Source organism: Scomber scombrus, chromosome 20, assembly GCF_963691925.1.
Source record: "Scomber scombrus chromosome 20, fScoSco1.1, whole genome shotgun sequence".
In the NCBI taxonomy this organism is placed as follows: domain Eukaryota; kingdom Metazoa; phylum Chordata; class Actinopteri; order Scombriformes; family Scombridae; genus Scomber; species Scomber scombrus.
Window position 1 is genome coordinate 13,620,364 of NC_084989.1, and position 17,174 is coordinate 13,637,537.

The window sequence follows — 17,174 nt, forward strand, 5'->3', positions numbered from 1 at the left end:
TGTTCATACTGATGATTTGACACCCTCATAAAGCACATACAGCGTGATGAGGGCCAAAATCCACAATCCTCCTTCTGTGCAAAAACATATTTAAAAGTTTGTATGAAACTAATACGAAGCTTCAGTAGTCCAAATGAGTCAAATCAAGTAGACATTATTCAACATTACTGTCTTTTTGATGCCAAAGTCCCTCTTTGTGTAACTTTACATCCACCGCAGCTAAGCAGGGAAACACTGTCTGAGGAAACACAAAGAGGGAATCTGATACTCAAAAGTCTGTTAATGTGGCAAATATAGACTTGATATGACTAACCCAGACTGCTTAAGCCTCATATAAATTTCAGATCCACTTTTAAAAGATCTGTTAATAGCCAGTGTGAACAGGACGAATGATAACAGCGAGGAAAATCTCTTTCACTTTTTGTTTGGACACCTGGCTGTCCTTCAAGATGATACAGAGATGAATGTTAATGGCATCTCTTCTGAAGGTTTTGTTTTAAGACAGACTTGAAAAAATTGATAATTTAAGCTGATTAAATAGAAAGATACATCACATGAGCTCCATAAAAACTTACTGAAAATATTAAAATACACAGGCCATTTAACAAAACAAGACCTCAAAGTCATAATACGGGGGGCCTTAGAGTCTGCTAGGGCTACTCTAGCCTTGGTAATGATATACATTTGCTGAGTACAAAAATAATGACAATTATGCATTAACAATCTGAATTGATTAAATGTAAATGTAAAACTCTACAGAAAACACCAGGTTTTTCATGCCCTTTGTTCTACGTTTCTCTAATATTGCAAGAGATTGTGATTATGACCTATGTAACTATTGATTTATTTGTGTCCAGTGACAGATTTCATACTAATATTTATTTTAATAGTTAATTTCCTGTCATGATGTGGTTTTCTCGCTCACTTCACACATCTACTCCTTATTACACTCAAAAATGCCAACAGTCTTAGAAGTCAAACAGTTAAACAGTGCCACCTACAGGTGACATGTGGGACGTGCCTGTTATTTATAAAATGATACAAATCCTAATTCTATATGGAGAAACAAGGGAGCATTTCTGGCCCATAATTGCCAGAAAAATAGATATGGAAAAATATCAAGGGGCAATAGAAAAATACCCAATATCTCATAAATATGACTACGTAAAAATGATGATACTCTATGCAACATAAATTCATAACTGTCAATTATAATATCTCAGAATTATGAGACAATTAACAACACGTCTGACAAGTAGCTGTCAAATCCATATAGACACATTCATAGGCGCCTGAGCAATAGAGCAAGAGAAGCAAATGCATCCCCATTATTCATTTAGGGGGAGCAAAATTTTGTTTTTTTGTCTTTTTAAAAGTAAATTTGCCAAACCTATTGAGCATTGACCACATATTCTGTTTTTATTTGGTTGCCATGATTCTTTGTTTCATCCTTTTTTGATTGGTCACCGAGCCTGAACTTGGTCAGGACCTGTTGTTTGTCCTTGTCTGACTTGGAAGGTGGCCTAGTAACCTGCAACCTGCTACTGTTTAGGCTACAATTTGTTTTTTATAAATACAATTTCAAATATGAAATTGCCATTCTTCTGATAATCCACCTGATCCACCCCATTATACTGTTTATGTTTCTTGACTTAACCCAAGAGGTTAGGAGGTATACAACTGCAGGAAATTTGTTTCAAATCACAATTTTTGTAAGATGACCACTTAAAATGCATAGTGCAATCTGCAAAGATAAGAGGCTACACCTCATTTTCATAAGAGTTTAAGACCTTATTTATGGCTTTATATGCATAGTGGGCATGCAAAAGTTTTGTCCACAAGGTGTCAGCAAAACTCAGCTGTAACGTCTAGTGCTGCCTGTCAAAGCGAAAGGCAATGTTTGTCTATGCCAATGTTCTTTTAATACTCTGTATCACTGTGGTATGAATCTCGAGTCCCACAATAATCGTAATTCCTTGCAGGACACCACAATTTTGAATTGGCAAATAACTGACCTTGAATTACAAAACGAAGGCAATAGATGGAACAGTCACTGATGTCTTGCACTACAGACATACACCATTGCATAAAATAGGCTACATTCATTCACGTGGAGCTGTCAGCCCCTAGGAAAACGTTTTGTTTCATATAAACACCCTCTCAGCAGTGTACAGAAGAGGATAAAAGTGCAGCTAGTGAAGCCTAGTAGCGATATTTGTAACCGCTTAAATTAATTGTGTGGCTGGGAAGCCCCCTGAAACCCCGTTAAGGGCCCCTGAAAGTCCCCGCACCCCACGTTGAGCCACCACCGACCGCTTTCATGAAAGGACCCTTTCTGCCTGCTGTAAGGTGACAGTACAGGCGTCTCACTTAATTCCCGCCTCCTCAGACCCTCGATCAATCAACGAGACCACATCCCTCTTGTAGCCAATCACACGCGAGCCTCTCCTCCAAGGTTTTGACCAATCACTTTAGAGTATCGACTCTTTTTTTTTTAACAGCCTCGTTTCTGACCAATCAGAAGCGAGGCCGCCTGCGCAGAGGGCTGGGCGCGAGAATCGGCGGGATGGACAAAATTCATAACGCCAAATGGAAAATAAGTCGAGTGAGATAGTAACACCCGGACTGCAAGTAATGAAAGTAATATACTCGTCTTTTAAGCGTCATAACGGCCTTTTTATGGTGTGATTTTATCGTGTAAAAACGTCTCAAAGGAGGACGGAGCGACGCTTTTCTCTGGAGAGATGTTATCGACTATAAGAGCGGCTTATACGTAGAGAGCGTAATATTATGAACTGTACATTAAGTTAGCTTGCTGGCTAACGTTAGCCGAGTGACAACGATTTCTATGGATAAACTTCTATTAATGTGGGATTTTAGAGAGCTGCCAAACACAGGTTCGTCGTTGAAAAGGTTCAATCATCCCACCGACTGTCATGGACAACGTGAAATCACGCAGGTGGGTGCCAACAACAATAATAATAATACTAATACAGTGTTGCTTCTTTATGCAGGTCGCTATCTGTTTGTTTGTCACCTTCACCAGAGTCTCTGTGCACCTTTGATGTAAGCTAGGTGTTGCTCTAGTGTCCTGAAAATGAAACGTAAAAAGCCACACTGCTTTAAGTTTCATTTTTGACAGCATAACGTAACTTGCATTGCACCTGCACCTGCACAGACTCACTGTAAGGAGCTCCACCTGCATTGTTAGTGACTGGTAGTTAATGGAGCGAGTGCCCATACATAAATATCTCACAGTAGCCTGAAAAGTAGTATATTTTAAGATGAGAATGATATCTAGTTACACTTTGAAGGTGTGTTTTTACCATGTTTTGTTGGAATAATAATAATATGCATAGGAGGCGCACAGTTTATTGTTCAAGAGCAGTTATGCAACTCCAGCTTCTTGGAAAGTGACAGGTCGGTCAGTTTAATTGCAGCTGATAAAACCTTTTTACAACTTAGAGTCTGTCTGTCTGTCTGTCTGGATCAGGACATAAAACGTAAATAATAAAAAACTACAATAGATGAAAGGTTTGCTGTGTTTTGAATACAATGTTTTGCTCATATTGGTAGCTTACATAGCCCAAAGTCATTTATTGTTTTTAACGCTTTCAAAAAGTACCTATTAGACTGAAAGCAAACAGTTGTGTGCCTTTGTGATTAGTTTAATGAGAGTGACCAAATTAGGCGGAGAATTGGTAGTCAAAAACAGCTGCATAATAGTTTGAGTATTTGCAATCAAGTGTTGTCAAGTGTTATAATTATTCATGTCAAAAACAGACAATTATGGCTGAAATTATAAGCTGATTAATTGATTGGTTGATTAACATAATTTGAATAGCTAATTTTCACAGTTGATTGATCATCTCAGTCATTTATCAAGCAAAAAATGCCATCCAAGCTGCTCCGATATGAGGATTTGATGTTTTTCTCTGATTTTTATCATCATAAATTTAACACCTATAGGTTTTAAGACTGTTGGTCAAACAAAACAAGCATTTTGAAGATGCAACCTTAGCATTTGAGAAATTGTAATTGGCATTTTCACTATTTTCTGACATTTTATAGACTTCAGTAAACAATTTTTTTGAAGAAAATATTACAATTAAAATAAGTTTTGGTTGTAGCTTTGTTGATGATTCTGATCATATACAACTCACATAAACATGGCTGTTATGTCATTTCAACCTGAGTGAAAAAAGTGTTTATGTCTTATCACCACCATGAACCGCCTCCATGTGCTTACATCTGGAGAAACATGGGTGGGTCTTTTCTTTTGCAATTAGACCATCTCAGGATTTGATCTGCACGCATATCCTGTATCTTGCAATATCCTGTTAACTGTTCATGATAATCGAGGAAACTCTGACGATGAATGGTTGATGCTACTGATACTACAGTTGTGCATTTTGCAACTTTTGAAACACATTTTAACATCATATTTTTGTCATATTAAGATAAATAATGTGTTGAACAACATGTAAAGGTGTTATATAAGCCTGCCTGTTTTTTGAAACTTTTTGAACAACTGGACCGTTAGGGCTCTGCCATTCCCTTGACCACACCCCAGCGCACCGCCTCCTCCATCAAAAATGACACACACACACACGCTCACACACCTCTGGAGGTGAAAGAGCCTGTTGATGTGGGATTGCCCCTTTCCTTCGGCCCCCTTATGCCCCTCCTTCCTGTTCAGCCATAGGTCCAGACTCACATCCACACTTCTCTTTGCTCCAGTGAGAGAATCAGGCCACACCAAAATTCAAGTGCCATGTTCAAGTTTCCAAACTGAAATAGACTTTTCACGTTCACTCCACATTCTGATACAAGACCAGAGGAAAGCACTGTTTTCCCCTTCTCTCTGTGTGTGTGAGACTGTAAAGGTCTTCCGTATGGTAATGGGTCTCGGGAATGGCTAACTTAATTTCTCCTCCATTTATTAAAGTCTGCTCCTCTACCACAAAGACAGTGTTGCCCGGCAGCAGCAGCAAGTATTATGGGAACACAGAAGTACAGAGCTACCTGCCAACATCTTGTGTCAGAGCAGAGGAATTTTGTGTTGTTGTATGCTGGCATGTATGCGAGTTGTTTCTCTCTTACTTTTTTATTCCGACATGATTTGTCCAAAAATCTGGCACTAAATAAGGCTGGTGACAGTCTAGTTGAACTATATAGTGTTATTATGTACTCCTGTTTCCATCCATCGATTACTGGTCACAGTGATTAGTCTTCAGTGGCCACATCTTTATCCCCCTTCTTTGAGTCTGCAATACAGCAAGGAACAAACCAACCTGGTTTAAAAATATATACTAAAAGCTGAGCTCATGTAATAGCTAAATTTCTTGCTCCTTTCCCTTGAAAGCTTGTGCAATGACAAGATATCCTTTACAAGTAGAGATATTTACATGTACACATTTGCATAGGTTTTACTGAGTATCTGAAATATATTAGGTACTAATAGTAACTAAGATATTATTACAGGAGTCCGTAGTAGCAACTTCCATGTGATACCACACTCATATCACTATTCCTGCTTACAGTCATTGACCTTATAAGCTGGCTCAATTGAAAAAATCTGCTTTTCTTTTCTTTTTTTCCTTCTCCATATTTGTCCTGTGTACCTTTAGCAATGATGAAGATGAAGAGCTACACTCTACAGACCCAGAGAGTAAAGAGAAGAGCAAAGACAAAAAGGCCCTGTGCAAAGTGAAGTGGTCCCGTGACGAGGTAAGTTTATCAGAAGTACAAGGGAGGTCTGGACTGAAGGGGGTTTTTGTAGGTTATTTAGGAGAGTGAGATGGGGACTTTCTGCTGCATGAGGCTCTTTTTTTCCTTTGCAAATAAGAGGAAGTCTTTAAGGGTAGTCACTGCTGTTATTTTATTCAATAGCACAATTAAAGAGGACAGTTTGGTAATAGTGATAGGAATAGTGATTTTACTAACTATTAACTTCTATTTGTCCCATTTTAAGGATGAAAAGCTGAAAAAGCTTGTGGAGCAGCATGGAACTGACTCCTGGAAATTAATAGCAAACTATTTTCTGGTAAGTGTATAATTGGATGTGCCCGCATTGTGTAAGGCTGTCTAGCAAAAAACAATTTTGTTAAGCAAGCTAAGTGCTTCATGGCATATCTGTCCATCTCTTTTCATTTTAACAGTTAATAACTGTACACACACCTTTCAGTAGTCTCATAATTAACATAGTTCCAAATCAGCATGTTTTGAACAGTGATAGTCATACAGATTCATTTACAGCTGTCAGGAGAAGGTGTAACTGTGAGGTAGTGGCGTGGTGTAATGCGGTGTTGTGCTTTGTGTTGCTCCGTCACAGGGGAGGACAGATGGCCAGTGTCAGCACCGCTGGCAGAAGGTGCTCAACCCAGAGCTGGTGAAAGGACCCTGGACAAAAGAAGAAGATCAAAAGGTAAGAGGATCCGGGAGTGTCCTGTTCTGGAGAGAAAGAGGGAGGACAAAGTAGTTAAATGATAGGGACAGGAGGAGGCTGTGAGGAGCGTGGAAAGTAGTTTAGTCTAAGTGAAGGAACAAATGCCACAATATGCAATGTATCTTTCACCAACCAGACTAACAGAGCTGTGCACATGCGCAAGCTTAGTTCCCGCCAAAAACTTTCTTTGCCCTAGCTTCTTTTTTTAAATAAATGCTCCACTACATCATCCCTAATAAAACACAGACTTTACACGTCATTGGTTTACAGCTGAGCCCTTCTCTGTACACAGTAGAGCTGTAACATCAGCCTAATCTCTAAGATGAACAATGCAACCCTTACAAGGATCAGGATTTTTCAAGAATGTCAAGAATGGTTTCTCATTCCTCCGAAATCTTGGCATCAAATCAGAAACACAAACCTACAGTATCAATAGTAGCCTGGGTTGCCAACAACGACGTCACAACATTTTTAAAGTGTGACAGAAACAGCCAAACAAGCTCTGGTGCTGCTGCAGTGAAAGCTTTCCAAACACCAGGGCTGCTGTTTGCTATAAACGAGAAAAGAAGGAAGACATTTTGGCAGTTTGTATCTTTATCCTATCTTGTATGCTGAAAGCAATTTTGGCCCCATCACAAATAAAATCTAAGATGACAGAACATAAGAAGATGAAGGAGGATATATCTTTCTTCTGATGTTTGTGCAGGTTATTGACCTGGTTCACAAGTATGGCCCCAAGCGTTGGTCGGTGATCGCAAAGCACCTCCAGGGGAGAATCGGGAAGCAGTGCCGTGAACGGTGGCACAACCACCTTAACCCAGAGGTAAAGAAATCTTCATGGACTCAGGAAGAGGATCGAATCATCTATGAGGCCCACAAACGACTGGGCAACCGCTGGGCAGAGATCTCCAAGCTCCTACCTGGACGGTAATATAATCTCACACACATGCAAACACACACACACACACACACACACACACACACACACACACACACACACACACACACACACACACACACACACACACACACACACACACACACACACACACACATACTTTATTACTTCCAGTGTGAGGTAGTTTGCTTAAAGTGACCGATCCTCCTCTCAACAGGACAGACAACTCCATCAAGAACCACTGGAACTCCACCATGAGGAGGAAGGTGGAGCACGAGGGCTACCTACAAGATGGCTGCAAGACTTTCTCTTCCTCTCAAACTGGAGGGAAGAGGCGCCATTCCAGACAGTGTCCTCCAACGCCAACAGAGCCCCAGCACTGTGACCACAGCCCCCTGCCCATGACGGGACCCAACCAGGTCTACTTTCTTTCTGGTCTAAATGTTGTTTTGATTTATTGTATTTGTTGTCTTTGTTGATTTTTTTAACTGAAGTGTACTTCTCTGTGATTTAGATGGGGGGATATAATTATGATCCTCACAGTAGACACATGATGGACAATCTCTCTGATAGTTCAGGATTCATACCGGTGAGTCTTTATGTGTTTCTGTGCATGCTACTTGAAACCACTTGCCACACTTTATTTTCTAGACTTTCTGTGATTTTCTTTGTGATTGCTAACTCTGGACTTCAAATCAAATACTTGAATGTCCCGTTGTTTTCACCTAACAATCAATAACAGATATAATGGGGGCAATTCTCAAGTGCTCCCATAGTATTTGATGTGTAAATCTGTTTTTTGTGTCTTTTTCTCCTGTTTTTCTTAACTTCTTCCTTTCCTCCTGTCCTCTCAACCTCTCCTCCCTGACATTTGTTTATTTCAGCCATCCTGCCTGGATGATCCCGACAGAGAGCAAAGAATTAAGGAGCTTGAGCTGCTGCTTATGTCAGCAGAAAATGAAGTCCAACGACAAATGCAGTGCAGAGGTCCATGTGTAAGAACACACTCCGAATGTGTGTTAGCAATTTTAGGCAGCATAGCCTGTGTGTGTTTGTAGCTTGCATACACTGTAAAAAGGGTAATTCTAATATTGAACATATTACTTAACTGGCATTTGAGTCCTGAAATCAAGTCAAAGTCAGAATCTTATGAATTTTCCTGAACCAGGTGTTATTCTTTAGGCCTTAATACCACTTGATTTAAAAACAAAAAACAAAAAAAACACTGACACTTGTTTCTAGAAAATTCCCAAATCCCAACTGCTTGGTCTACTTTTTCCTTATTTTAAGGAAAAGATGATTTCAAGACAAGGCACAATGAACTTTTTGCAGTGTATTCACGTGAAAACAAGAATGGCGCACATGTATGCGTGCCTGTAGCCTGATTTGCTGTAGTGTTGCTATAGTAACTAGCTTCCCATCGCTACTCATTCAAACTGGCCTGAAGCTGTGCTTGGTAGCTGCCCTGCCCTCCCCCTCCCATTACCATAACTCCAAACATGAACCCGCTCTCTCATTCCCTCCAGTCCTCACACTCCCATGCTCAGCCAACAGTTTGTTTTTGAAACAAGCACTCTCCTCTGTCCCTCCTTTTCCCGGTCTGTCCCTCCCTTGCACTGATTTCATATTTCCATCACTCCATTCATGTAATACCTCATTCTTCACAGTCAGTGACGTACTATTGAATGACTGAGTGGTGAAGATTGATCTGATTTGTTGCGGTATCACATATCAGTTCAAAACAGACAAGTTTAGAATAATATTCCTACACCATCTGATCAGAGACAGATCTGCTGATGAAGCCAAAGATGTAATACCAGTGTTCTCTTACTCCTGCCCCTCAGAGCTTGGAGCAGTACTCAGCCTGGTCGGACAGTGTGTCAGACGACACGATGACCACAAGTAGCAGCAGCCTGGAGGAACAGGCAGAAAGGAGGCCATGGAGGGGCCCTGAGATCCCCCGGGGACCTCCAACACAACTTCCTGTCTCCCCCAGCAAGTTCCTGGCTGTAGAGGCGAGCACTGTGCTCTCCACCCTGCAGACTATACCAGAGTTTGCAGAAACCATGGAGCTCATTGACTCAGTAAGGAACACAACAGAGAGCTAAAATATATCAGTATGAATTTCTTGAATTGGTCCTGAATGTATTAAAGATCTACTGCAGATGTGTTTTGCTCTGCAGGACCCTGTGGCATGGAGCGATGTGGCCAGCTTTGACTTGTCAGAGGCAGCGACACCACCCAGACACAACCAGGCCGGCTACACCTCTCTGCTGCAAGACAGGACCATTGACGATTCGATGGGCTTCATAGTCAACACTCCAACTGATGTCTCAGGCTGTGACAAGAACTGTGCTCCTCTTGGTCTGGGCCCTGTCACGTCCCTGACTCCCATCAACTCATCCAAACCCACACAGGCTTCTACTGGGAGGAGGAGGAGAAGAGAGAGGGGGGAACCGTCTCCTTTGTGCGACAGGACCTGCTCCTCCTTTTTGGAAAATGTCTCAAATTCACCCAAGAAAACGCCCACAAAGTCACTGCCATTCACCCCATCACGAGTAAATGAAATCTGTTATATTTTCCTCATTCTCCACAGTCCCCCTCCTCATCAGATTGGATTATTACTGAGTAGATATAATAAAGTTGCATTGGTTATGTGGCTGACATGACTTTTCTGTTTTCCCCAGTTCTGCAACATATCAGGGGCGGAGCATCTGAATTTGGATAACCCCGCCCTCACCTCGACTCCAGTGTGTGGCCAAAGATGTCTCGTCAATACACCGATTCACAAGGAAACCACACCCAAGCACCAGAAAGAGAATGATGGGTAAATAAATAAACAGGGAAAAGGGCAATAAGGATACATACAGATCTCAAAAGAACTGGAATAAAAGCCAGAATCATGATGCACCTTGATGACATTTTCCATTTGATTCTTTGGACAAGATTAATTTGTAAAAAATAATTTTTGTCAATTTTCCAGCTCTAGGACTCCTAAGTTTCATAAAACTGTCATGATTCCAACTCCGAGAACGCCGACTCCCTTCAAAAATGCTTTGGCTGCCCAGGAGAAAATGCATGGGCCACTAAAGATGGAGGTAAGTGTTTGCACTGTGCTTGTATGCTTTTTTTTCCATCTGTATTCATAATAAACATTTCTTACATACAGTAGCCTGTTCTTGAGGTTATACTAGTCTCTCCGTGTTTTTCAGCCGCAGCCTTTGGCATTTCTAGAAGAGGACATTCGAGAAGTTCTGAAGCAGGAGACTGGATCAGACATCTTCAACAGAACAGACTTCCAGCCAGACTACAGAGCATGGAAACATAACGTATGTGTCTACAAATTTTCCATGACCCCAACCTGCTCTGTTATCTGAAGAAACAAATACTTACTGATACACACACACATTTTAGAATTTTATGGAGTTAAATCGTAACACTGGGGGAACTAGACCATTTACTGTTATTCGATTTCAGATGGATGGTCCTGCTAGAAAAGTGCGCAAATCCCTTGTGCTGGACCCCTGGGGGAAAGACTGCCTCAGTGTCCAACTCTTCCAAGAGCAACTCAACAATGCACAAGTAAGTCACTCTGAGGACAATGGATAAGAAAACGTAGTCTTATCTTAACTGAGAAACTACCTCTTATATGCACTTATATAGGCATGTAAACTAAACAGCTGCTCAGTGTCTGTCAGTAGTGAGGTGCTTGGCATTGCAAAAAAATATGCATGCTCATGCAACAGCATTACCTAAATTGTCAATCTACTTCATCATCTTAATCTACTCCATTCACTGAACATTATATTACAGGTGCCAGATGATAGTCTACTGACGAGCTCTTCTCTGATCAGCCCAACCCCTGAGCAAGAGGAGTGTACCCGCCCTTTGACTTCTGGGAGAGAGGAGTCCTCTTTGGTCCCTGTACACCCCCAGCGCTTCACTAGCCCCAGGGTAAAGAAGCCCCCTGCCCCCCACAAAGCACCAAAACACGCCATTGTACAGGTATGTTGCAATCAAAACAAACATGCATAAGATGTTTTTATAAGATGTTTATGTTTTCTTAAGGAGTCCACTCATGTTTTTCATTCTCCTTTTTATACAATAAAAAAGGGTAAGAAAATGTAGAGTGGATAAAGGAAAGAGTTGATAAGTATAGTTGTGACCAGTGTTGTTTTGCAGAAGAAAGATTACACTACCATTGGTAACCGTTGGTCATTCCTCTGCAGGTGAGTGAGTGGGAAGCGGTGGTTTATGGGAAGACAGAGGACCAGCTGATCATGACAGAGCAGGCCCGTCAGTACCTGAACCCTTACCCATCATCTGGCTCTACCTCAAGGGCCCTTGTGCTTTAAAGCCGTCCCCCCACCTGCACAGGCAACACTACACCTGCCCAACAACTAAACACCTCCACTGAATCTTGTAAGAGACAATCCAGTGAAGACAAGCGTTTTTTTCTTTTCTTTCAAAGCAGAAATGCACTGCCAAGGACGTGCACAGAAAAGGCATGGCTGCTCGTATTGTTTTCAACACGTTTCTAGGTCACTGCCCAAGTAGTTTCTTGTTTAAAGGTGTTCTATCTTTGGCCTATATTTTCTTACAAACACACACACAAAACCTGGCTACATGTGCAGTTTTGTACAGACATGAAAAGGCTAGATTTTTTTCCTGCACTAGTCAGTAACGTTGAAACGACCTGCACATACAGTATAGGCTGTAGAAATAGAGTGTTTATTATTAGCAGTGGCTGCTTCTGAGTTTTATATTGTTAATATATTGTTTAAATGAAAAACATTTTATGATGTAATGCATTGTGTACATACATTGTTTATCTCCTCTCGCTCGTTTTGCTAAACTACCCCATTGCTGTTATCAGACAAAAAAAACACGTACATCCACACAATAATTTTTAGTTTTTTAAAAATGGGTTTTTAACTAGATTTTAATGGACCAAAGGTCCATGAAACACATCACACAAACACACACACACAGTATACGATGCGTTAATCACTGCTTTCAAATTAGACAAAAATGCAGCTGCGTGTTTTTTTTTTTTTTTGAGACAGCGGTGTTACATTGCTGAGAATCCATGTTGATGTGAAGTTTTTAAGGATGGAAATACAGTAGGAAGCTGTCAGTATTGCACTACTGAGTTGATTTTGCTGCTGATTTTGGAGCAGTGTTTTTTAAAGGGCAAACTGGATAGCACTTGCGATGGTATCTTTTTTGAACAACAGAACGTTTCCTTTCCAAGGCCATAGTGTCTGTCGAGACATCGGTTGAATGTATTTCATTGCAATGTACATGTGTAAGAACCTCAAAAAAATAGAAGGGTACCTTAATGTTTATTTCTGTTTGTTTTATTTATTATCTGACTGCTCTAAAGCCTAGATATTAATATAAATCGGACACCATGAGTTTTTTTTTCTTAAAGAAGTTTAACTTTGCTGACAAAACAGCCTAAAAACCCTCACTTCCTCTAAAGCAGTTCTCTCTGTATTAGAAAATGAATGGTCACCATTACTTTGGTCTGACGTTTCACGGTTGGCACCGACCAGAGTTTTCATATCAACAGTGTTCAACAACAAGCATGTGGTTGAGAAGGATTTACTTTTTATATGAAGGCTGTAGGTTTTTATTTATTTAATGTCTACTAATTTATTTATTTCTAAAAAAAAAATCATTTAAAGAGGAATTATTGAAGAATTTTATTGTCTTTTCTCTTTCAAAATCAGGATTGGGCTATCATTCATTCAGTTTTATTACTCCAAGTTAAAAGAACATGCACTGCCACTAATTTAACATGTTAATCTCTTTTTTTTCCTCCTGACCAGACAAGATATAGCAAATCATTGTGTAGTTGTATCTGTGATCTTGTATAGTTTTTTAGGACATTTTATTTCTTTTATTCAAATGTTCTCTAATTAGGTAGCAGGACGCCATCTCCGACCTCTAATCATAGACAAATTGCACTTTTTTACTCATTTAATTTTACATGTGTGTTTGTTCATTCTGATGATGTAGCTCTTGTCCTTATTTTTGTTCTGATTTTCTTTTTTGTGTGTGTTTGTGTGTTAGATGGATGTCTCCCCCCCCCCCCTTTTTTTGTTTTAAATTGAATGCTGACATTAAGATCATGCTGCTTTTTTTAATATGTTCTTTTATCCTGCTTTGCTGCAGAAATGTGTAATTTAATACACTACATCAAAGCCTTGCAGCTAATGTTTTTAGAACAAGAGACAACTCTGGGCAAAAACACAACTAATCCTTTACAATCAGAGACCGTCCTACTATAACAAAGACTAAATTTGATCGCTGTGACTCAATAAGCTTGTACCATCCTCGAATACCCACCAGCACAATCCACCTCCTGCTTACTCATTATATGACACCCTACATAAGAACAAAATGCTTAAAACATCCTATGCACAAATTCAGGTGTGATGCCGAAGAAATGTACCCCACTGGGCTTCCATGTTAACAGGCTGATTCATGACACTTCCTTTTTAATAACCATACTGACACAAACTCTCTATAATCTACTATATCTCAGACTGGTGAAGTAACACTACAGCTATAAATGGTCTTCTTCGCATTATTGGCATTAGTGGATCCAGTATTAGTAATAATCTGGATTATCCAGCATTAAGCATTTGAGTGAGAATAAGAAGGGGATCTTGTCAGGGAGATCAAGTGGAAAGATCAGGAGAATAACAGCACACAACTCTAAAACAGAAAGTAGATGACATCAACATAAAATATTTGTATTTAAAATCTGGTGGCTGAGATGTGTCTTTAATCTGTATATATGTGTCTTATATGTCCTGTTTGTGGGTTTGATTTGTGTTTGTACATTCCATTTGTGAGTCCAAGTTAATATATTTGTATGTTAACAACACTTGGCCATGTAACATCATAGGTTTCGAGGGAATTAAGTACATATACATGATAGTAGCAGCTGTCATACTACTGTAGTTATATGCATGAGCAACACACATAATGCTGGACTCTGCTTTAATTTATATGGTGAAATCACAGATGTAACACTCACTCAGTATTTTGTAGCATTTGAAATCATAACCAAGGTACCATAGAAATCCTGCCGACTGTCTTGTAACCATGTACTTAATTTGTAAAAATAAATGCCTTTGTTGCATGACATGAACTTCCTGTGTCTATGTTTTTTTCTGTGTTTTTGAGACTGAGGGGCGCTTTCTTTCTCAGCCAGCTGCCCCTGTACAAATTAGTATATGTTACATGGTGTTTCCCACGTAATAAAGATTTCTGGTGATCCTTTAGTTTTTCTGACATGCTCACAGCAGGCATAGCAACATCTTGAGCTCTTGCCAACAAGTGATTCCTTGAGAGCTTTTTTTCTTTGGGGGCAGAAACAGAAGGTCAGATCCTCTTCATACAGTATACCCGTAATTGTGTCACATGTCCTCAGGTGGATGCGACAGGTGAATTGGTGAGGCCCGGGGTTCGAGACTGAGACTGATTGAGAGGTTTTAAGTGGAGTCTCCTGTCATGTGTGTATGTATATGTCGGGATGCCGTCAACTTGGCCTCGGGTCCAAGGGACACGAGTCCCCTTCACCAGAACAAGAGGCCTCTCCACAGGGTCAGCTGCTGGCCCTAAAGGGGCCCATTCACCCATGACTTAATGCCCCCGGGCTCCTTTGTCCTCGGGGCTGTTGGTTTTACAGACCCATTCACTCAATTGCCCACCAAATGAGGGAGGCAAAGGACGTGACGACTTGCCTTATGCTTACGGAGCAGCAGCGCGCATGCATACAAACAATGCGCGCATAAACACAGGCGCCGCATGCACGCCATGTCCACTTAATCAATCTGTCTCCCTTCCCTCTCATTCTTGTACAAGAGGGTCTTTTGTTCTTGGGTGACCCACCCTAAGAGTTGAAAGATGTCAGAGACCTTTTCCCTCTTAATTGGTTATTGGCAGCAGCCTTTCCACCTTATGCTTACTGCATGTATTTAAGGGAAGTAGTCTTTAGATTAAAGTGACTCATTGACATGTACAAGCAACTCTGTTTAATACAGGCTAGACTTGTTACACAGCTCTTAATGTTAATTGTATTTTCCACCTTTCTATTTGAATACTCATTAAAGCTTGACACCATAATGTGCACCACTTCAATTTCTCCATCCTGTAATGTCCCCTCTCTATTTCTGCTCATTGAGTGAGCCCATAAGTGTGTTCTCTAGGTGAGTTGTGTGTTTTTCCTTGAACACCGAAGACATGAAACAGAGCCTGTGGGCGCCCGACCAGATCTCCCCTGCCTTCTTCCTCTTGAGCACACACCCATGAGCGAGCACACAAACTCTCACACACACACTGTTTGCCTTTGTGTATGCTAGACAGCAGATGGCAGCCCATTATAGGGCTGACAGAGCAGTCATCTGGCAGGCACCCTGTTACCCCTCCTCCCCCATCCCCCCAAAGACACCCAGCACAACACAGCAGGGATAGCACACTTTAGGCGGGAGAGTCCACAACCCTGAGCTGTGTGTGTGTGCTCGCGTGTGTGTTTGTGTGTGTCAAATTTGGACCCTGGCCTTTCCGCCCTATATAGGTCACTGTTTCCACTTGTGAGTGTCAGCGCCGTGTGAGGTAAAGCCAGCTGTCATTTGACTGAGGATTTGCAATGTTTTGAAACAACACCTCCAGTGCAGGGCTTGGTGTTAAGTATGAATGAAAACAGCATCTCCACAGTCTGTGACCTTATCTGAATTTACATGTATCGCTGCCAAGAACTTATAAGCAAGTGCCAAATCACTTCTTGCAGCTAAGAGGAAGCGTCTACATAGCTGTCAGTGACATTTCTCCTTTCAAACACTTCCTATTCATGCACTAACATGCTGTTCATCACATTAAGGAAAGTATACATCTTTTATATTCAATTAGGCTATATGCTGTCATTGTAATCTTGTTCAAAGGTCAAATTTTTGTGCACATTAATTCCTTCGCTCTATGTGAAAGTGAGAGTCACGAGCTTGAGATAAGCTGCAACAGTAGCAGCGGAAAGGCCCACTCAAATATTCTCCTCATGAATCAGAGGAGCAGTGGCGCTGTCTCTCTTTGCAACATTTACACCCTTTTTCCTACGCGCGACATGCCTCCCAAACACTGGCCCCAGAGTGACTGCCTCCTACATCCTTTATTACAAAGGATTATACCACAGAGCAAATCAAACCAGAGGGAGGGGAGGAGAGGGGTGCGTTTCCCCACGGAGGTCAAGGCCAAGGTTAGGATTAGGTTTGGTGTTTGAGTCCTCTGGAAAGAGGTAATCTACATCCCACCCTATAGAGATCCCACTACAGGGACATGCTGGGAGGCACTGCGGAGGAAGAAGACGACATGCAACTTCTGAGAGCTGCTTTGGCGTTTCCGGGGCAACCGGTACAATCCCTGGTTCTTTTGGCGAGGCTTTCAGCAGGCCTCAATCACACTTCCTTTCGCTTGAGAGAGTTTTTTTTCCTCCTCCACCACTGTTAAATAGGAGGGAGGCCCAGCGTGTTCAAAGGAAAATGAACAGGAGCTAAAGTATGAGGTAATACACTGAGGCATGTTTCCACCGAAATAAAAAGACGTTAGCCAGTGAGAGTTTGCTGGTTTTATAATCATAAAAATAATAATAGCTTGCATGTTATGTAGCTAAATATATACATACTGTACATATCAACAGACTGACGCTGACACACATGGGATGAAATGCACACAGCAGAGAATGGAAATAACACTTCTCTTACTGCATCAAAGTTATTGCTTTGTTGAGTGCCACTAATTTCAGTGTTACTTCTTTTATAG

The 17,174-nt window shown here is 41.0% G+C and overlaps 1 protein-coding gene across 1 annotated transcript; it reads left to right on the top strand.

Annotated features, from left to right (window-relative positions):
* The first annotated feature begins 2,936 nt into the window (after nucleotides 1-2,936).
* On the top strand, nucleotides 2,937-11,891 carry mybl1 (v-myb avian myeloblastosis viral oncogene homolog-like 1). Its single transcript, XM_062441685.1, has 16 exons — nucleotides 2,937-2,959; nucleotides 5,631-5,730; nucleotides 5,975-6,046; nucleotides 6,335-6,427; nucleotides 7,155-7,375; nucleotides 7,564-7,765; nucleotides 7,861-7,935; nucleotides 8,231-8,341; nucleotides 9,191-9,430; nucleotides 9,530-9,904; nucleotides 10,034-10,173; nucleotides 10,330-10,444; nucleotides 10,559-10,675; nucleotides 10,824-10,928; nucleotides 11,160-11,351; nucleotides 11,576-11,891. Exons 1-16 carry the CDS (start codon nucleotides 2,937-2,939, stop codon nucleotides 11,699-11,701), a joined length of 2,307 nt encoding a protein of 768 aa, XP_062297669.1. The 3' UTR covers nucleotides 11,702-11,891.
* The last annotated feature ends 5,283 nt before the right edge of the window (nucleotides 11,892-17,174 follow it).

Bases quoted from the DNA above. Each gene is read 5' to 3' on its own strand.
- mybl1 (XM_062441685.1), top strand. From the start codon at position 2,937: ATGGACAACGTGAAATCACGCAG. The intron at 9,431-9,529 runs GTAAGGAACACA...TTTGCTCTGCAG, and splicing joins CCATGGAGCTCATTGACTCA to GACCCTGTGGCATGGAGCGA. The intron at 11,352-11,575 runs GTATGTTGCAAT...ATTCCTCTGCAG, and splicing joins CAAAACACGCCATTGTACAG to GTGAGTGAGTGGGAAGCGGT.